Source organism: Mycteria americana, chromosome 17 (genome assembly GCF_035582795.1).
Source record: "Mycteria americana isolate JAX WOST 10 ecotype Jacksonville Zoo and Gardens chromosome 17, USCA_MyAme_1.0, whole genome shotgun sequence".
In the NCBI taxonomy this organism is placed as follows: Eukaryota; Metazoa; Chordata; class Aves; order Ciconiiformes; family Ciconiidae; genus Mycteria; species Mycteria americana.
The window spans coordinates 2926985-2940726 of NC_134381.1; the positions used below are offsets into that span (position 1 = coordinate 2926985).

Sequence of the window (13742 nt, forward strand, 5' to 3'; positions counted from 1 at the left end):
GTGCTATGCTTTTGTCTTATTTCTGCAGCTTCCAGACATTGTGCTCAAAGTGGGTTCTTCTAAGACTTTTCACAAATAAGTCTCAAAGGGGTGGGGGAAGGAGGATATATTTGTTTTCCAAATAAATTATCTTTCTTTGCAGGTAACTGAATTGTTTCTTGGCTCAGAGGAGGAGACAGGATTTTGTTTGGCATCCCCAAGCGGAGAGGGATGAGGGGGTGCGGTTTGCCATTCAGCCTCTCTTCCCTCCTTCCTCCTCCTGCATGCACCTTCTGGAGCATGCTGCTGGCAAGTGGGATCAGAAAACAAAAACCCTGGTCCACTTTCTGATTTACTTTTACTCTGGCTCTATTTTGTGTTTTTTCTCCCCTCCAATGATTTACTCACATATCCCTTCACACCCCAGGACTAGGTAGACCTGACAGCCCTCCTGGAAGGGCTGAACAATTTTTGCTCGTTTACTTCTGTGTCAGGCACAAATATCTCTGTTTAAAGCTTGTTCTAAAGTTAGTATATAAAGCAGAAACAAGATCAGTGTTAAAAGGACATTGTATTTGGATTTTCTTGCAGGAAGGTAGTTTCACTGGGGTTGTGATAAATAGGAGCTGCTTTTTCTGCCGAACATGCCTGCGTAGCCCTGAGTGCGCAGGGTTAATGTGCAATCTCCATCGCATGGCAAGGCTAAAGGGAAAATGGCTCCTTATCTCTGAGTTAAGGAGATGTGGGAATCTGAGGGCAAAGCTAAGTGGGAGGATGAAACGAGGCTGTTGCTAATGGAGGGGAAGACGGGAAGAATTCAGGTCTCTGGATCAATACGCGTGTAACTGGGGACAGTTTTAAAAATGGGCAGTGGAAGGGAGAAAGCTTCCTTCAGGGCAGCTGCTGGGAAGGATCCTGTTGGTAGCTGGATGTTGGGGTGAGAACCAGGTGATGTGGGACTACTCCCTCTATTTAGCTTAGAAATGGGGCTTAATTAATTAACGTTGTCCTGATTGGAAACTTCCTCGTAAGTGTGCAAGTAGTACAGAAGGAGCAGAAATGCAGTGGTCTGGCTTCTGTTGTCCTTTTGAGCTGACAGCTCAATCACTATAATTATTCAGGCAAATTTATGATACCGGGAAGTTTTATGGCCAGGAAATCTGGGAAGTAATGTTATTGGAAAGATACAAGTATGGTTAGTTCTCCAAGCGATGTTTATATGTATGGTTGCAGCTGCAAAAGATTGAAGGTGCCAAATTGGAGGTAATACAGTTGCAATTTGTAGACGACTTGCTTGATTTCTAAGTCAGTGACTGTGCCACTCAACGTCAGGATTAGCAACAAAACATGTACCAAAAAATGCTTCTTTTTATATAAAGAAAATTCTCTTTATCTCATATTTCCAGATACCACTCTATATAGCCCTCCATTTAAATAACTTCTAATCTTCCCCCTTGCCGAAATACAATGAGCACCTCCGGCGTAACTCTGAGAAGGTATCTAACACCACCACCACCACAGATGATGTTACTCAGATAACAGTTCTGTAGTGGATGTAGCTGTGTCTGTTAGTCCAAGACCCACTAATTCAGTAACCAGCCCCAGTTTCAGGATCCCGGTCCGAGGAGTGCAGGTGAGCCCGTGTGCCGTACCTGGCGGTGTTTCGGGAAGTGCTGTCCGTTCCCGTGGGCTGGAAGCTCAGTCACCTTCAGTTTATTTCTAGTGCTTTCAAAGCAGCGTTGTGGGAATCGTTGTCCAACACACCACTTTTGCATATCTCTAAAATGGATGTAGTAATACATATTCATCTGCGCTTACCCTGTAAGCTGGGTGATCCAACAACTGCTCTTACGTGCTTTGAATCAAAGCTGTTATATGAAGGAAAAGCTGGTTTTATTTGTATAGCTTTGCTTCTTCAGAAGTTTTAAGGTTATGTGGGAGCCTTAATTCAGGTTTGTTAGGCTCTAGTGGAGCTCAGTAGAGTCCCCTTGGCAATTTCTCTTTTTTTTTCCTACCTACTTCGCCACTTAACTACATCAGGAAGGTGGTGGAGCAAGCCGTGTGTCCTGCTCCGGGGAGGCTTTGGTTAGAGACACGGTGGAGCTCTGCAGCAGCCGTGACCTTAATTCTGTTTTTAACCAAAGGAGAGAACATCTCTCCAGTGCATTCAGAGAGATCTCCTTCGTCCTGACGAGTCAATGAGGAGAAGAGGTGGGTGCTGGGGAGGCTGAATACCTAAGCTGTATTTTCTCTTCCTTTCTGTAACTGAAGTGGACTTTGGAGGTGTGTGCTGTGATCGAGCTGCAGCCTTGCCTTGCTGCTCCATTAGTCATGGTCTGAAAAACCAGTGTCCCCTCTCTGTGTGCTCACGGTATCGTGTTTATTCTTCCTAACACTGACAGGCGACATCCTATTGATATATTAAACGTGGCTTGTGGAGAAAATATTGGTGCACAGTCTCTGTTTTTGTATTAATTGTATTTTCTTCAGCCCTCTGACCTGAGCACAGGGGACAGCCTGTATTCTTGCTGACACTTTAATCTGAACTGTCCTGCTGCATTTGCTTGCTTCTTCCTGAGAGTCGTATCTAATCTGAGCTCTGGCAGGCACGTGTGGAGCAGACACATGCACGTCTCACAGAAGAATTTTTCTTTTATCAGTTGTGCTCTGGCCTTCGTGCATTGCAGTCACATGCCAGTGGCATTTCCCCGGGGGATGAAAGCAAGGGCTTGTTCCAGGAGCAGGAATTTTCCTGCAAGACCTTCTGGCAGAAGTCTGTGCTCTCTGCTTGCTGTGCCATGTTATTTCAAGGAAGCACATTTTTCAGCCCCATAACTCCTCTCCCTGCTTCCTGGTCACTTATTTGTGATCATTAGTACAAAGAAGAGCTGGCGTTTGAAATTTAGGAAGCACGGCACTGCTTTTGCAGGCTTTTTAAGCATATTGCAAGCACAAGCTTGGTAAGCAAGTGACACTGCGGGGCAGCCGATGCCCAGAGCAGCCCATGACTTGCCTGGCTCAGATCAGGTTGCGAGGCAATGGCAGGGGTGAAAATGGAGCGTGGCTCTTATTTCCAGTTCTTCCTCAAACTGGTTGGTGCTGTTTCCGCTCTCTCTGCAAAGGGCACTATTTAATCAGGCCTGTCCTAGGGAGTGATACATGATGGGAAAGAGTTTGTGCTAATATATGGGCTCTGCGCTTCTTGGGCAAATCTTTGGGTTCTGCTGCAAATTATTTGAAAGTAATCTTCTAGGTCATTTGTCCTTGGTGCCAGGAGTCCCTGTCACTGTCCTGAGGACAGGCGTTAATCCTGGCAGGGGAAATGCTCCATCCAGCTGCACCATCAGGCGGCTTTAAGGCAAAGGACAGCTGCACGTGCAGCTCCAGCAACGTACTGTGCATCTGAGAAGCTCCTTCCTCGTATCTAGATGGCTTCCCCTGTTCCTCCTTACCTCTAGAGTAAGTGACATTCAGCTCTGTGTCAGCCAGGTAACTGGAGGTTTCCCTGTCCCTTCCTCCGCTCCACGCGAGTGCTCTGGCACTGATGTGTATGTACAGCATTGCCACAATCAATCGTCCTTTGTACTCTTCTTGCCCAATACTTGTATTTTCACATATTGCCCCAAAATGGGCCAGATCCCCTGTGGAATTGTGCCTTGTATTACAAGAAGTGCACGATCCCTGTTTTTTTTCTGCGCTAGTACTCTGACTCTTAAGAGGGACGTAGGTCCTGGCTTCAGTTTCTTTTCCTCTTCAGTTGTAGTATGAGAGCTGCCCACACCGGCTATCCATGATGCACCGGCAAGTTGTCAGCGAGCGGGATGCGTGCTGCCTGGCAAAGCGCCGGCTCCGGCACACAGCTTCCCTTGGCAGCCTGCCCGTGTTTACGTACGCCGTGAGCTGCGAAGAAGTGGCCAAGGGAGAACCAACTGCGAGGAGTTGTTAAAAAGTTTTGTGTAGTAGCGTTGCTGGGGTAATGATGGCCTAAAGCTGTAAGGAGGGGAAAAAACATTTAGGAAGTAGTAGTATCTTTAGGAGGCTGGGTGGTACATGGAGAAATTAGGTGGGTTCAGGCACATTTGACTTTCCTCGGGATTTTAGTTTGCACAAATGGATTCAGCCACGAAGCTGTTCAGGATGCTGCAACTGGAAGAATCAGCATTGTAGTCGTGTATAAATGAAACATAACTTAGCCTGGCAGTCAATAGGACGTGCCTTTCTGAGCAAGAAAAGTACTTTCATTCCCATCTTGCAGGTCAGTGCTTTGAAATTGATGTGTCTGTTGGAGATACATGGCTGTTACACATTTAGCTGGAAGATTGCGTTATTGCCAGGGACTGACGATGCAAGACACAGAGGTGATGGCTTGCCAACAGAAGTAATAATAATCTTTTGTTATTTATTCAAGGGCGTTATACAGCCAAGGAAAAACAAATCCAGAGTGATCACATCAAATCCTTCATATTTTACGGACACACGAACATGGGAATGAGGAGATCCAGTTTCGGAAGAGGTTAAAGGGAGAGAATCCAGTCTGGAGCTAGTCCTGGCCGGTTTAAAATTGCCCTCCAAGCAGGAAATGTTTTACAGTACTTAACATGTCTTAACAAATCCACATGATGTAGGTGTTCTCCAGAAGGCGGGCTGGTTAGCGTAAGGTCTGTTCCTCCGCGAACCATCGGTGTCAGCTAGCGGCTGAGACGCAGGGGTAAGGCAACAGTACGCGCCAGGCACAAGAAGCAGATTGCAAAAATAGCTGTGATCTAAAAGCGTAAAAACAATGGGCTCCTCTGGCAGGGATAAGAATATAATTATTTTAACTTAGGACATCTTATGAGAAGAAGCAATAGTAAAGCAGGGGAAGGAGAATTTGGAGAGGAAAGCTAAATGAGCCATTTTCTGCTCTTGGATTACAGCAGTGCAGATCTGTCATTGAAGTCATTTACACCAGTATAACCGAGAACCTGTCTCAAAGCATTTCAGCAGCTGGAGGAGATTTATTTAGATGGAAAGAATGTGTTCAGCATAGCTTGGCCAAATGACACCTATGGTGGACTTGGCAGCTGTTAGCAAGTATTTATAGGATGTAAACAGCAAGGGGAAAGAGGACGGAAATAGAGCAAACTGGGGGAACAGAAAAATGGGATGAACATGGGAAAAGGAGGATTTTACAGCTGTATGGGTTAGGCTGCAAAGCATCCATCCAGGTGGAATGAACTAACGGACTGACTTGATATTAATTAGACAAAGCATTTGAAACCAGAGGCCATAATTTGGTAGTGATAAGAAGGCAATCAGCCTCCACTGCTAATTTCTCTGCTTCTGTAATGGTTCTGTAAATGGGCAGGGATCCCTCTCCCGTTAGGGGATCACTGTTTATAAGATCAGATCAAATGTTCCACCTATGCTCTCTTTTCTGATGGTAGGTAGTAGCGATTGCTTCAGAAACGAGTATTTGCAAGAATTAGCAGCTTCTGAGCTTCCTGAACACGAGGTTGCACCTCTGATTTTTCATGTTTAGTAGCCACTGACAGCCTGGTACCTTTGATTCATCCAGTCCACATTTAAATCCATCTGTGATTTGACCTCTTCAGCATGTGGTAACAGTGGCTTCCCCAATTTGTGCTTTACGTACACGTGTCTGTGTGTAAATTCTTTCCTTTATGTTAAACTTTCTGCATGGTGGTATTGTGGGCTGGCCCTGCGTGTCTCCCGTCAGTCATGATCTTTCCCAGTCGGAGATTTGAGTCTAGTTTCTTCTCACATGAAGTCCTTTCCATATTCTGGTCATCTTTTTTGCTTCTCTCTGTCATTTTCTAGTTCTGCTATTTTTTTTTTTTTTTAGTGAGAAGTCCGAGCTTGCTTGCAGTTTTCAAAATGCTGGTTGATCCTGGATGTATGTTATTATGTTTTCTGTTTTATTCTGGTTTCTTTGGTTTGCCTTCTGAATTTCCACTGAACACTAGGTTGATATTTTTCAGAGACTATCCACAGCGGTTCCAAAATCTCTCTGTGTGAGCAGAGCTAGTTAAGAGCTCATTGCTGTAGGGGCATTGCTACTTCTGTTTTTCTCTTGTCCCATCAGTGCTGAGCTTCATCTGTTGTTTATCACTTGACTCCATCATTGCTCTGAGGTCCTTCTGCACATCTTGAAATTAAGGAATACATTTACTATCCTGAAGGAATTTGTATCATCCTCAAACGCTGCCTCCTCATCTGCCCCTACCTGGGTCTGTGTGCTGAATGAAACTCCTGCCTTCTCATCGCTGTTTGCCTCTTCTTGCTCTTTGTTTTCCATCTTCACATTAATTATGAATCCATGCGGTGACCCATCCTGTGAACCCAGGCTGGCTGAGTTTCTTGAAGAATCGCTGGAAAAGACTCTTGTGCAAAGGTCTCTGAAATCCAGCCGTTCTTGGCTGCTTTGGAAGAACCCTAGTAGATTTTTGATGCATTGCTCCCATAAAGCCATGTTGTCTTTTCCCTCGCATGTCTTGCTGGCTTGATTCTTGGCTGTTGTTTTTGTATCACTGTCTTTTCTACTGAAGTCCAGCTGCGTGATCTGGACTTCCTATGATCCTCAGGGAGTCTATTTGAAGATTTCTGCATTCATGACATCTTTTTCTGGCATTGAGGCTTGTTTAGCAAGAGATTGGCAGTTCAGCTAGTGCACACTCGAGTTCCCTTAGAAGGTGGTGTTCATGTTCCTATGCTCTTTCAATGGTTGGTTGTCTGATAATGTCTTTTTTTTCTTGACACAGGGGATGCTCCCAAGTGGGAGTTATCAGAGCACTGATTGAAGCTGGCATCCCTGTAGATATGATCGGAGGAACATCTATTGGTGCTTTTATGAGTGCCTTGTACGCCGAAGAACGCAGCTACAATCAGATGAGGATCAAAGCTAGGCAGTGGGCCATGGTAAGCATTGGAAATGTTGCACTTCTCTCCTTAGATGGAGTGCGAGAGCTTAACCGCAAGCCTTAGCAGGCAGCAATGCACAAGCAGCCACCCAAGGAAGGCGCAGCCATCTGCACTTTGGCGTCTGTACGACGAAAAGGGCCCCTGCCCGGCAGCGAGGGAGTGAATTGGGAAAGCTGCTCGCTGTCACGCTGGCAGGCGATGGGAGCACCCGAGGAGGCAGGAGTCAAATGCTTGACTTTGCTCTGCACAAACTCCAGTCACAGTATAAATGTAGAGTGATGCTGTTTAAATGTGTTAGCCTGTGTTTATCTTTGTTTTATCTTCTCTTTTTATGTGCTGGAATCTGTTTCCTTTCCAACTCTCAACAAATGTGTTTCTCTTTTGTATAATTTTCTCTCTTTCGTTCTCACATGCTGTCATTTTTCAGTGGAACTGATTGACAGAGGTAATCCTTCTCTAAACTAAATACAAAATGTGTAATTCACGGTGTAGCCTGACTGGTGGTACTCTGTGTCAGGAGAAATTTTTAACTTAAATATTTAATATAAACAAAACCATATTTTCATAGTTAAACCAAGGTTTGGGAAGGTTGTTTTAAATAGTGACTTCTGTGGGTGAATTTATTGATTACACCTGGTTCAAACTGACTAATGGTGAAGATTAACATTATTTCTGAAGTTTGCTAGTTACAGTGCGGTTCCAACTTTTGTATTGGTTATACGAAAACCACATTTTCACATCGGTTTTCTTACTGAAAGGGAAGCACTGTGGGGAGTTTTCTAAATTGGATTAAGTTCTGGGTCTGCTTAGACCTTGAGTTTCAGGGGGAAATCGGAGTCTGGAGTTGGCACATGTACACTGCTTACCTTTCCCAAGTGTCTTCTAACCTGCCAAGGCTTTGAGACGAAATCTACTTCTCTTGGGAAGATGCCACTTACCTTGCAAGCTAGATCGTCTAGGGCATTAAAGTACACATTGAGGCCCCAGCATGTTTGTGCTCTCCGGGTGGGCAGAGGACCACGGGACTCTTTCACCTCCCTGTCACTGTTTGCTAGAAGAATGTGGATTTTGTGCTTTTATATAAGAACTGCCTGGCTTGGGAAGCACCCAAACTATAAACTGTTTATGATACAAAGCAGTTCGCTGCAATCGCAAAAGTGGAGGAGGCTTGAGATTAAGGACATAAAAACAACTATACTGAATCATATCAGACATCCATTTAAGCTTGCACTCTTTATTTCCCGCATTGGTCACTACCGAAGGCTTGCAGGACGGCATCTGAGCAGGGTGAGCACGTGGTGCTACCTCCCTGCAATGTTTTCCTAGCCTCCAGCAATCTGTGGCTCACTGCCCTCTCTCCGTTGCTCTTGGTTAGGCTAGAGCGATGGAATTTTCCTCCGTGCATCTGTCCAGAGGATTATCTCCTCTTGTATATTAACTCGTCAGATCTCTTCTGCGCAGGGGGTGCTGCAAAGCTGGAAATGCTGTTTTCTGGGCTGCTCAGGCCGGTGCTCCCATCAAAGCCGGCTTCATTTCCAGCATTGCCGCTCTTGAGCTCGCCAGCCTAATCTGGAATCACACTCGCTTTTACCAGAAATAGTAAAAGATGAAAAGAAGAAATGTAATCTATTGATTAACTTTTGAACACAAATTGCAAAGCTCAGAGAACGTTTCACAAAGGAAAAGACAGGGTTTGGCCCAGCCTCAGGCTGTTTCAGGTATTGGTACCTTGAAATCTGCAAGTAAGTAGCTGGAAGAGAGGTTAATGACCTCTGTTAGAGCAAACACTTCATCTTATTAATGAAGAATGGATTTACTTGAGGTTTTTCATGATTGTTCTGACAAGCTTGCCAGGTCCACATCCAAACCAGGAATTGTTCAAGGGTTTGAGAATGAAAAAAGAAAAGACCGCTCTGTTTGAAGCCCTTTTCGCTGTTAACAGCACAGTCCAGCAAAGTGGTTGCATTGTAAATTGAAGAAAGCCATGAAAACCGTCTCTCCGAGTTCAGATCACAGCTAATGTACAAAGTAGCTTGAGGGATTACAAATCTTTTTAACGGTGGCTATTCTGAGTTATTTTCTCTTGTATTGTGTCGCAGCAACTGTAGGCTGAGCAAGGAGAGCGGCTCCTTTCACTGAGCACCAGCTCTGTGCGTAATAGCAGGGAGGTTTGCTGGGGATTCATAGAAGATCCACCCGAAGGGGCCGAGTGTGAGCGAGATGATAAATCCATCAGATAAGCCCCAAATTCCCAGTGTCCAAAAGTTGCGGGACCGTTCCTGCTGTCCTGCAGAGCAGCGTCGCTGCCGGCGAGGACCGCGGCGGGAGGCGGCCGCTGCGCAAGAGGCGCTCTGGGGAGCGTCTTCCGTTAAGCCGCCATTATGCAAAAAGGCTTGAGGGCTCCCTGCTACAGAACCTGCTGATGCTGCTCCTCTAAAGCCTGCGAGCTTTTGCTGCTGAAGGTTATTGCTGAGCGCTCTTTGTGCAAAACCTTGCAGCCTGGCTTTTCTAGCCTGGGGGAGGTTTGAAATGTCTTTGCTGTGATGGATTAGCTAACTCTGAATTTTTTTATTTTTTTTTTAATCCATCAAAATAAATGCTGGTTTTGTCCTGCAGTTATTTCTCTTTTTGGTGTTTTTTTAAATTGGCATATCTCTAGTTGTACACTTGGGGCTGAGAGAAGGGGTATTTTTAATGGGATGTGTTTTCTGGACCTAATGAAGCAACAAAGAAATATATTAGGTTTTTTTGTCAAAATACAGAAAATTACCAGTCAGTTTAGTTACCGTATATTTTCCTCTGTGTCTCTTCTGTACCTGTGTTTAACCAGAAAAACAAACAAACAAAAGCTTTCATGTTTCCAGATTGTTGGGTTTTCTTGGGTTTTTAATTGGAGAATTAATATTTCAAAGTATAAATATTTCACAAAGAATGGAATATTCTACTGTTGAAGGCAATATGGTTATAGGAATGTGTAGCTTAAAAAGCTTCCTATAATGAGAATTAAGAATTGCTGGGTAGGATGCCGCAGTCATTTGCTGGCTGTGATTGCATGACAGCGACAATAAACGTGGGGGGGTTCTGAGGTCGCAGTCGTGAGGTTCTGCCTCTCCCTAATGCCGCTCTAGTATTCACGCGTTGGGAGATACTGTGGTTTAATGAGCTGATCTGGCCAAAAATTAATCGCCTTTTTTTTTCTGTCACGCTAGTTTCTGGCCAGCTCAGCTCCTTGAGCTGCCTGCTGCAAAGGCAGCCGTGCCGGCACAGGGCGGGGGGGGGCAGAACCGTCAGCCCCAGTTTGGGTCAGATCAAGCTGCTGTCAGACTGGATCCCAATACTCTTCTTGATCCGTTACATGTGTTGTTTTGAGGGGAAAAAAAAAAAAAAAGCTGTTCTCTGCCATACCGGGGTGATGCCTACACCCGTACCGGGGTGATGCGTGTGGGACCGGGTGCAGGTTAAGGGTGGCTTGGGAGCGCGGAGGAGGAGCACGGTGGCAGCGTGCAACCGACTGGATGGCTCTGCAGAAGGGTTCGTGGGGAAGGGTGCGATGCCCACGCGATGGGGACCACAAACGGTCCTTTCGCTGTGGAAGTCGGAGGGCGAGCATCGTCGTTAGGTGCGGTGTTTTGTAAATCACTTTGCATCCTACACGGTTTTGTTTTGTTCGTATGCCAGATCTTCCTGTGTAACAACAGCTACGAGGACGGATCCCTACAAACAAACACAAAATCTCAGCTGAGTAGGCAAACGTTGCCAAACTAAATTGGCATGAAGAGCGGGCAGGATATTATGGGAAAGAGACCTCCTGACCAGAGGAGATCAGCAAAATAAACTGGTCCCAGTCCCCCAGGTGAAGGGAGCCTTGGTTCCTGTGCCTTAGCGCTGGTTCAGGCACAGCAAAAGGCAACACGAGCTAAAGCAGCTTTAAAGTGCACAGTGAGTCCTAACTAAATAAGAGGTTCGTTACAGATTGCACGCTAACGAACGTGCGCGTATTGTCTCTGAAATGGGGTTGATGAGCTGCAGCAGAGAACCTGCTTTGGGTGTCCTCCAGCCCGCTGGTGCTCGAGGACAGCATCGGCCTGCCAAGGTGCACTCTGCTGCGGCTTGGTGCTTTTTAATTGCATCTTTAAAACTTTATCAACCTGGTTTGAAGGTTTTATTCAGTAGGTTTCTCTGCTTGCAAAAATTAAAAGAGGGCAGATTGCTTTTCCCTCCTAAGCCAGCTGACGTGTTCCCTCCGGTTGCCTTTCAGATGGAATACTGTATTTGAGATTATTAACAACAGAAGACAAAAATACTGGGTGTGTTTTTGTTAAATCTTAAAAATTTGTTATATCAAGAGATACAGGAAAAATCTATTTTCATGTAGTGATAAGGCCTGATGGTTCATATTTACCATCTCAATTGTATTATTTGGGGTGTTGAAATGAACCCTAAATCAAGCATTATAACTTGGGAAATTCAGATAAAAGGTTGCACGCAAAATCCAGGCATGCCTATTGCTTTGAAATGCCTTGTTAAGGCATCCTATTTCTGCCCTGTAGTGACCACATCAGCTAATGGTCATGCAGATGGCATGTTAATGTTGCAGGATCAGAACATCTGAACCTGATTTTAAACATACATTTACTTACCTTGCCTCTCTCCTTTACCTGACTCTGAGATAGTTACGGTTTCTTAGACGGATTAATTTTAATTTTCTTCACCTCTTAGATTTCTTAATAGTTTACCTTTAAATCTGAACTTCCATTATATGGTGTTCCTGCCTTCAGGATAAGTATATCCCTGTAGTGCGGTTTATCTGAAACTGTTGGCCTGAGTTACGTTTTTATTTTGTCTTTAACTTTTTTTTTTTCTTTGTGAGTTCCTTTGCTTGTTTCATTGAAACTTGATACGTGAACACTGAAAAGGCACTAAAGGAAATTCTGGATGCTGTCTGTAGTACTTTAAAACGTATTTAATCTGTGCTGCTGTTTTAGATTTTTGATCTTGCAACAAGTTTTCCTATACCCTTGCTTTTCTTTTTCTTTTTCTTTTTTTTTTTTTTTTTTTTTAATACTCGGGAACATTGGAAAATCCTGGGGTTATCCTGGGTTTTAACACCAGTTTACAACCATTCTGCATCAAAGAACAAAACAGCCAGAGATTAGAATTCAGGTTTCTTTTTGTCCATCATGTGTGTTTGCTCTGTTGTTCTGCTCGTAGAGCAGAAGAACCTTGTCCCTTCCTTGTTGAAGTTGTCTTATAGCACAGGGTAGCTTTTAAAAATCATTTTGGGATTAAAGGTCTTTTTAATAAGAAAGCTCATCTTGCAGCAGAGCTGTAGAAATGAAAGTTCACGAGAAGTTCACAAAGAATTGCAAAATACCTGCTCTCTCCTAAGAGAATTGGTAGCGGTGCCTTAAGGCCGGGCTGTGCTGTGGGGAACCGAAGCTGCGTCGTTCCTGGAGACGCCGGTGTTGGCCCGTGTGCTGTTGGTTAGTCGAGAAGTATGAAGTAGAGCAGAAGTTGGAAGGCTCTGGCTGCCTTTCCAAAGGGTGATCTTTAACTTAATTTATCTTGAGAATGGTAGGTGGTAGCAGCTATTCTTGGAAGGCTGAGGGAGGCTGTTGGCCATCGGCATCTGCTGAAAGGGCATCTTCCAGTTATGAGAAATGAGAGTATTAAGAAATAACTGTTAATTAGTAGTATTTTGTTCATGTACAACATTACTGCAAGCATTAATTGTAGGGAAAATGTAGAGGCTCAGCATTATGAAGATCATTCGCAACAAGGGTAGCCTGATGTTTGGTGCTGAGTTGGAGAGATTTTTCTTCAGTATTAAATAAAGGACTTTTTGTAAATGCCTCTTTCCTTGATTTAATCAGTCTAAGTAATGTCAGAGACCAAATCCCTATTTTAAGCACAAAACTAATTCCATTTAACTCTGAAGCTGTGGGTAGCAAGACTACAGTTAGGTTGGCACGCTGTCCTTGCCCCATCAGAACCTAAAATGGGGATGTGAATGAAGGTGACAGGTTCGTAATTGGTTTTGTGCTAAGGCTTTTACATTCTCCCATGTTTCCTGTATATATACTTGTTTTTAAGGATCTCTTTTCTTTTTTTTTTTCTCTCTCCTCCCCCCCCCCCCCGCCCCCCCCCCCCACTTGGACATGTATTCTCTGGGCAGATACCTAATATGTATTTAAAAGCAGCTGGACATGACAATGTAGGCTAATCCTGCTCTTTAAATCATTGCTGGAGTAAAGCAAAGGCCAGATGTTGATCGCAGATCCTCTAATAGACTGCGGTTCTGGAGGCTGGGTCGTGCTGTAGGTCTCTGCCTGGCTACAGTCCCATATTGTCTGTTAAGTTGTTTGTTAAATTAAAGAGAATGTGTAGAGAGAGAAGATATTTCATCTAATGGAAATATTTCATCCAGTAAAACCCTGTTTAATTGCGAATGAGTTAATTGGGGTTTTTTGGTCTTCTATTGCATTTTAACTGACTTTGATGCAATATATTGGGCATTGAATTTTGTTAGGATTTATTAGGATTTGAGACCAATAGCATGGTTATAGGACAAATACAGTGGCCATAATGCCATATAGTTTAGGTATTTTCATCGTTTTATGTCGGAGTGGGAGACGGACCCGGAGTAACGATGAATCTCAATATGAGTATGGTCGTCCTCCTTTATTCAGATTACTTAACAGGTTTATATAGAAGCTAAGCAAAGCACGCGCTAACAGCGACTATTCTATTGGATAACTATACTTGTCCACGCGCTTAAAACAATTATATGATTGGTACAAAGTTGCCGTTCACGCACTGTTCACAAAGGGGGTCTTATCAGC

General features: G+C 44.3%; 1 protein-coding gene across 2 annotated transcripts in view; it reads left to right on the forward strand.

Annotated features, from left to right (window-relative positions):
- Nucleotides 1-13742, forward strand: part of PNPLA7 (patatin like domain 7, lysophospholipase) — a 125165-nt gene that overhangs the window by 84104 nt on the left and 27319 nt on the right. For both annotated transcript variants that reach the window (XM_075519829.1, XM_075519830.1), the window contains exon 26: nucleotides 6741-6897. In XM_075519829.1, coding sequence (XP_075375944.1) covers nucleotides 6741-6897 — 157 coding nt within the window. The remainder of the gene's footprint in view (nucleotides 1-6740; nucleotides 6898-13742) is intronic.